This window comes from Magallana gigas, chromosome 2 (assembly GCF_963853765.1).
Source record: "Magallana gigas chromosome 2, xbMagGiga1.1, whole genome shotgun sequence".
Taxonomy (NCBI): Eukaryota; Metazoa; Mollusca; class Bivalvia; order Ostreida; family Ostreidae; genus Magallana; species Magallana gigas.
In genome coordinates, this window is record NC_088854.1 from 48,153,817 (window position 1) to 48,161,807 (window position 7,991).

Below are 7,991 nucleotides of genomic sequence, written 5' to 3' on the forward strand. Positions count from 1 at the left end.
CTTGCTCAATTCTTGTTCTCAGTGGAATAAAAAATTTAGTTCCAAACTACAAAACGATTTTTAAAACATTTTGCATTGCTGCAGTTTTCATTAATATTTTTTTTACACCTTGTTTCTTGGATTTCACTAAATGAATTACCAGGTAAATATCCAATAAAAAAAATTGAAAATATCAGCATTCAGGAAAACTGTTGTAGTTACCAAATCTGAAAAGCTCAAAATGAAATAATAATTTTGCTCATTAAGCAGTTAATTAGTATAGTGTTAGTACATAATCACAGTATTTCACAAAATTAATATTTTAAAATACTTTTAATGCTAGAATGAAATTAAATCAAACCTTTTTCTATTCTCATGCCGTTTGTTACTGGGTATTTATGTTTAGAAAAAACAAAATGAAATTCTAATTCAAGGTCAACCATAATTAGCTTTATTGTGTATGTAATATACCAGAATGGGGTATGAAATACCCTGGGTTCAATTTAACCTACAGTATATAGATGCTGTATTTTATTACTGGGCTATAAACAGAAAATGGAAGGTTTATAGGTCGGTCTCTTGTTAAATTGACTGAAAATAAAGTTTAATTAAAAAAAACAACATGGAGACTATTGTGGATGAGATTAAAAAATGTGTTTGTTTGGATATAGCCTTAAAGGAGAGAGTAGACATTAAAGAATCAATTGTTACACTTTTACAAAGATTATTGAAATCACTAGAGCATGTCAACGATCGTCTTGTGGTTAAAAGAATCATGCCCTGTGGAAGTATGGAGGAAGGAACTAGAAACTGGAAATTTTCAAAACACAACAGGGAGCCCATTATTGAGTTTGATTTTTTAGCAGTGCTGAATGATCCGACTGATACAAAATTATCCTTGACTGAACACTGCAGTGGATATATGGCTATTATGTATGAAAATGACAAGTTCTTACCTTATTGTTTTAACAAACCAGAAACTGGTCTACAAGCTGATAGAATTTCATTTTCTTTCAGCAATGATTTACTAAAATCTGTAAACTTCATGTGTAAATGTTTTCAGTTTGATAACAAATTTAAATTTCTTCAGAAAGATGAATGTTGCAAATATGTTGTTCAAGGAACTGTGTCCGAAATTGGACCTGGTTGTGAATTTTGTACAGAGCACAAACCCTCAGGGTACATGCAGATTGCCACTGGAAATGATGTGGGGTCTCCTTATTACAACGACTGTACTCTGGTATTTAAATGGACAAGTAAATCTCAATCCCTATTAGTGCCAGACCCAAAAAATTATAGTGTAAAAAAAAGTCAAGATTATCTATACGTTTTAGTAGATTTTTTACCAGCTTTTGAATTATTTAAAGCGAATAGGTCAGTCTGCAAGAATTCCTCCGATGTTCAAATTTCAAAACTGGACCATGAATGCTATTTGGTGCCAAAAATGTGTAAACAAGGACATAGGACATGTTGGAAAAAATCAGACTGTGAAATAGAAGTAAAGATTTTAAAGAACTCATCCTCTAGCCATCGTGTTGCTTATATGGTTTTAAAATTCCTATGTGACAAATTATTTTCTGGATTCATTGAAGATGGTAGTGTTCCGACAACATACAGAATTAAAACTGTTGTTTTACATCACATTCAGAACTGTGAGACATGTGAAGTGGTAACATGTATTAAAAAACTTCTACACAATATGGCATCAAGTTTTTCCCATCAGTCTCTGTCACATTTCATCAATGGATCCAACTTGCTAGCAGCAAATACAAAGGAAAAGCTACCATCACAAAATAAGACTTGGCACAAAAATAGGTGTTTAGTTGTAGCAGAATGTTTTTCTTTCATTCAAAAACTAGCTGAAAACTGTAGTAAAGAATTGAGTACCATAAGCAGACTCTCACTGCAAACTTTAATAGGATTGTTTAAATGTATCAATAGAACATTTCACCTAGCATGGTCACAGACAGAAGTTGAACCAACCTTTTTAGTGAATCAGGAAGAGCTATTATTTCTCTTTGAAAAGACATTGAATAAAGTACAGAGTTTAGATCAGAGAAGTGCAACAACATTTATAGATAAACTTGCATGTGACTACAACTTTTCCTCTTTAATTGTAAAGCAAAGTTCTCCTGAAATTCACTGGACAGCTCACCTAAAGGTTTGGGAGTACGAGAGTGTACGGGAAATGTATCAAAAGCATCACTTTGAGTGCCCAGATCCTCCAGGCATGAATTCCACTACACCTGATGAAAAAGTTCTTTCTAAAGCCCAGAGGTTCTGTGGCTTCCACTCCTGGTCATATGAAGAACAAGAGAAATGGAAGGCCAAGTTAGCAAATAGCAAAGACCCAGACAATATTGTAACTGCACTGAAAGCTGTGGACATTTATTATGTTGATAAGGAGAAAATCAAACCAGGGGAGATTACTGAGGAACTGTTTAAATGACCGTCAGATACCTATTTAACATAAAAATTAATGCCAACAAAAATTTCTTCATCCATTTTCTTCAAACATGCAATTTTTAAAAATCAGTTTTATTAATCACCAGTAAATCCATTCATCTAATATGATGTGCTAAATGTTGTTAATTTTTACATTGGTATGGTAAACAAAGGTGTGTCAAATCTCTTCAAGGATGGGGTATTTCCCCCATAATAATAGCAATTCATTGATATGTGCTGGAAAAGATATTTTAATGCTTATAGTTGATATTTTAAACCAGGATATCCCTCTTCATATATCTCCAAATTTCCCCACGTTTTTCAAATAGATTAATTTAATCCTGAGTTTTATTTCTATTCTTGAATTACTGTATCATGATTTTATACCCTGTAATACTTCATGGTTTTTGTACCAATTTAAATATATTGTTTTTAAACATAATGCAATGAATGAAGACTACATGTATCAGTAAAGTTTTCATAAAAAGGTTGCTTTATGTCCATGAGGGGTGATTAAAAAAAGTTGAAAATGATGCCATAAACAAAAGCTATTCTGTCAATGGCATATTAATTTATAAGGATATATATTATACATATTCTCTACTCTATATATTTCACCTCTGTGCAAACTGCACTTCTTGAATGTTATTCAACATTATGACACAAGGCAATAGCATTTGAGGTCTCCAAAGTATTTTACTATGGCTGCAATCAATTTTTGATATTTCAAAAACAATGAAAAAAAACCCCACTCCTATTCATACAAAACAAAACCTGAGGTTTGTTTTGTGTCTGGAAACATTGTGAAAAAGGTTTTGAAGTAATTATTCCTGCAGTGTAAATTTGTTCTCTACCTCATAAACAGCTATAGTATAACATATGAATCCATTCTTTCTTCATCACATATACTTTCTCTACCCTCGTAGCTTTTATACCATTTGAAAGTTAGAATTTAGGACCCTCAGTTTGATTCAGCAGCTTCAGAAAAGTACAAACTTTTTTCTGTACTCTTTCTGTTTTTCACCTGGGTTTTTTTTCTGTGTATATTTCTAAATTTTTGCATATGAAAACATATATTGAATATATATTTATATAATAGTGTTGTGTATCAAACCCTGACTACTATTTAGGCATAGTTCATGCACAACACAACACTATTGTTATTATTATGCTGACTGTTGAATATACTGACGTGCTTTGCTATCAGTAGCTGTGACATTCGAGTGTTGACAAGTCCCTAAAAATAATCTTGAAAAGCAAGCGTTTGTTGGGTTTTTTTCAAATTAATCAATTGATTTGATTGTTTATTTAATCAACAAGTTGTTGTACAATAAAAAGTCAACAAAGGTTTATGTTCTTTTCAAGATATGAGAGACGTTTGGCCTTACCGAGAAAACTCGAAATGTTTAGCAGACGAAATCTCATTGAATTTTTTTCCTGTACATTCTTTATCAAGCGTCATTTAAAAAAGCGTTTTTGTGATTCTCATGTAGAATTTCTTTGAAAAATGTTCAATCAATTTGTTCAAAAGTTTATAAGAAACTTAAACTTTAAAATTACCGCCAATAATGAAAGTGTTTTTGGAAAAATGATTAATTTTAATTGCTTGATGTCAGTCGTGAATATCTATGTTTTATATATATAAATACCATTAGTTATAATAACGGCGAATATAGCTTAGCGGTAACGTATTGGGCTTCAAGCTGGAATGATTTTAGCGTCGTGAGTTCGAATCCCGCCTTCGGCGCTTGAAAGATTTTCGTTGAAAATATTTGCCGTGCTCTATTTCGGCATAGTATGCTTACGCTATGTAAATCTTTTGATACTATGCGAAAATAAATGAGTATTGAATATATAGTGACAAACTGACAGAAGGCATAATAATATAATATATATTGTTTTGATTGTAGGCTCGCCCAGGAAAGGTCTGAGTGCTGCCACAGAGAGTGCAGAGTCCGGTGACAACAGATCCAGACACGAGGCCTACCCTGTAGAGGACAGCAATGCTAAACTGGTCCTCTCTGGAGGGGAGGGATATGTGGACTTCAGAATTGGTTTGTTTTATATATAATATGTTTTAGGGTACAATGACCTTCTGATAAGAGAGATAACTCTCCCTAATTACTGAGATAAAGAATTCATTGCTTTTGATATTCTTACTTAGAGTATCAGTAGTAGCTACTGAGAACAAGAATTCATTGCAAAACTGTCATGGTCATAGGTTTTCAGATGCTATGTGGATATCAATTATAATTGAGACTTTGTTAGAAAAATTGTCATTACCAAAGCAAATTTTAATATTAATACACACGAGTAGATGATCAACTTGATGGCAGGAATCCTTTATCCAACTGATATACATAGAGATGTATAGTTAGAAGATATTTCAAAATCAATAAAAGGCAGTAGACAAGGAAATGAGCAGTATGATGATTTATATCACTATAGCCTGCAGTACCTGGATAAATCTTTTTTTATCCCCAGTGTAATCAATCTTCTCTTTTGCTAATAACTGTATCTAGTGGTATATTCTATAACTTGTGGTTATTTTTGTTCCCAACCATGTTTTGTGTATCTGATGTTTTACTGACCTGCTACAGGTGACGGTGAGGATGACAATCCGGAGGAGGAAGAGAAGAAGCTGTCCCTCAGTAAGGGTGACAAGAGCCACCTGATCGTGTGGGAGGTGACCCAGACCCAGTAGTCAGGGGGCCAGGGAGACGGACCAGGTGGTCAGTATCTGGGGGGTCACTGTGTCGACTCTCGGGACAGAGACCTGCATCATTCCTTAGCACAGTGTAGAGCAGGTCAAGGGCATCGTAAACCAGTCAGATGTCAATGTATAACAAATGCTGTATGTGTGTGTGCATACATTACAACTTAATGTATGTCGCTTCAGGTTAAATGCTTGACCTCATTTAAAAAAAGAACTACTATATTCGAGCTGATGCTATTTGTGTATTTATACATCACTACACGAATCATTTGAGCCTGCTATGAAAGGCGATATTCTGTTTCAACAGCTTGTATGATAATGTATCTAAAGCAGTGATCTCTGTTGTAAAGTCCATATTTTTGTTCAAAATCGTGGCATTCAATTTTAAAGAAAAGGAACAAAGATTTTATTGTATATCCATCTAATAATGAGCTGAGAAAGAGAATTTTGAGAGATACATGGCATTTCTAATACAGTCTTACTCGGTTTAATCCATATATTCATGTGCAATATATATCTTGTTGACATTTCAGATTTTATTTATAGTCATTTTTTTTAATGTTACATGTGTTTATTTATTGATTAAGGAGGAAATGTATTCAGAAAAGAACATGGTACATGTATAGCAGAGGGCAGTACTAAGTATGCATGTACATGCTCAGAATTCATTGTCTATTATTTTATCGGTAGTTTTCTTCCTTGTTTCCAAGAAAACCTTGTTATTTTAGACTTAGTATAAATAGGTACAGTTTTTACCCCTTGACAGCTTAATTATCCCCGAGTTGTTCAGTTAATTTGTGTAACAAAAGAGCCAGGTGTTTTGTTAGTCATAATAATTCATGGCAAAAATAAACAAGGTCAGGACATCTTTCCGGGGGAAGAAATCAACAGAGCACATGACGCATGACAAACTCCAGCAGATCTGACATGTTATTTTCCTTTTTGTTGTTGTTTAAAAGACTCTTATTTTGAATTTATTTGTTTCAGTGGATTTTGTTACTGGGTTTGTGTTATTAGTTTTTATAAACCTGAATCTTGTATTTAAAAGCTTTAATTAAGAAGAGTGTCAATATTTTACTAAAAACAAACATTGTATTTATCCAGTTACCAGTATATTTTAGAGTAAGGAATTTAAAAGTTTTTTAAGTTTCCTAAGAATTTTAGGATGCCAGAGTTTTTAAGTACACTGTACTTGACTGTGTATGTAATAATTACATCTGGTTGAATTAAGAGTTGGGAATAAGACATGTTACTTATACATGGATTTCACATGTAGGATTGGATATGGATGATGTCATGTAGAATAATGTCAAGCATAAATTGTATGCAGTGTGCTACATGATCAAATGTATATTTATGTGTTTCATGAGGAATACTATGTATGTTGTCAAAGCATGTTAAAGATACTGAGCTTAATTTATGATGATCCTGAATAAAGCTGCAATTTCATCAGAGAGAGTTTGTTGATGACCAATCAAACACACTGTATACGAACAACATGCCTTTTTAGATATGAATATGGTGGCATCTGATTTTATTGAAGGGTTGAGTTTTCTATCCACGCACCTTGAGGTCCATATGAAAAACCTTTTACACCACAGCCTCTTATGATTCAACTGATCCTATGTCATTTTTAAAATATGAATTATGACATCGCAGTGCAGTATAACCACTGCAGATTGATGCAAACTTGATAAATACAGATATGTGTAGTTCACCAAATAATGGATAGTCTGTCCACACAGAGAGAGTCTTTAAACTCTCTTCATCAGATGCATGTTTAGCAAAGTGGGTTTTCACAAGCGCTCACCAAAATTCCCTTTGCTTGTAACACAAATTTGGTGACCGTTTGCAAGCACCTGCTCTGCTGAACATGCATTAGGAGTTTGGAATTATCCAAACCAATTTTGAATTGGGACAAGGTGTGAAAGCTTGAATTGCATTCTACTTTAAGTGATCAAGAAACAGACCTACAAGGTTTTCAAGTAACTGATTAAGGAGGCTGGGTTCTCAACAAATTTCTAATCAGAGTTACCTGAAGTTTTCTTAGCCAAAAACATAATGGACTATTTTCTTATATTGTTATACAAAGTTCTCATCAAAGAGTCTAAATGTAACAATGCCCATACAACATTTTTAAAGAAATGGGTAAAGTACCTTGTCCAAATAAAGCACAATTTATGCCTTGTAGGTATTTTGCTATAGTAAAATATCATTTTTTGGTATGTTCACTATACTAAAATGCTAGGACCTAGTCAACCAGTTTACCAAAATTCTATGACCTATCATACCATTGAACTAAAATGTTAGGATCTAGGTAACTAGTGTACCATAATGCTAGTACCAAATATACCAGTGTACCAAAATACAAGGACCTAGTATACCAAAATTCTAGGACCTATCATACCAGTGTACCAAAATGCTAGGACCTTGATAACCAGTGTACCAAACTGCTAGAACCTAGCTAGTATTCCAGTGTACCAAAATGCAAGGACCTAGTATACCAAAAATCTAGGACCTATCATACCAGTGTATCATAATGCTAGTACCTATATAACCAGTGTACCACAATACTAGGACCTATTAATCCAGTGTACCAAAATTCCAGGACCTATCATACCAGTGTACCAAGTGCTTTTACCTATGTAACCAGTGTACCAAAATTCTAGGATCTTTCATACCAGTGCACCAAAACGCTAGGACCTAGATAACTAGTGTACCAAAATGCTTGTATCCAGTTTATCAATGTACCAAAATTCTAGAACCTAAATAAACACTTGCCCACTGTATCAAAATGCTAGTACCCATGCACTGTACCAGAATACTAGTACCCAGTATACCAGTGTACCAA

General features: G+C 33.6%; 2 protein-coding genes across 20 annotated transcripts in view; both read left to right on the forward strand.

Moving 5' to 3' along the window:
* The window catches only part of LOC105335674 (C-Jun-amino-terminal kinase-interacting protein 4), a 28,889-nt gene extending 22,297 nt beyond the window's left edge, over positions 1–6,592 (forward strand). For all 19 annotated transcript variants that reach the window (XM_034447672.2, XM_066076941.1, XM_034447682.2 and 16 more), the window contains 2 exons: positions 4,335–4,478; positions 5,025–6,592. In XM_034447672.2, coding sequence (XP_034303563.2) covers positions 4,335–4,478; positions 5,025–5,128 — 248 coding nt within the window. In that variant the 3' untranslated portion in view covers positions 5,129–6,592. The remainder of the gene's footprint in view (positions 1–4,334; positions 4,479–5,024) is intronic.
* Positions 14–3,536, forward strand: LOC136273084 (uncharacterized). The gene has a single exon (XM_066076947.1). The coding sequence runs from the start codon at positions 602–604 to the stop codon at positions 2,426–2,428; it is 1,827 nt and encodes a 608-aa protein (XP_065933019.1). The 5' UTR covers positions 14–601; the 3' UTR covers positions 2,429–3,536.
* Positions 6,593–7,991: the final 1,399 nt, after the last annotated feature.

Coding starts and splice junctions, on each gene's coding strand:
- LOC136273084 (XM_066076947.1), top strand. CDS start 602: ATGGAGACTATTGTGGATGAGATTAAAAAATGTGTTTGTTTGGATATA.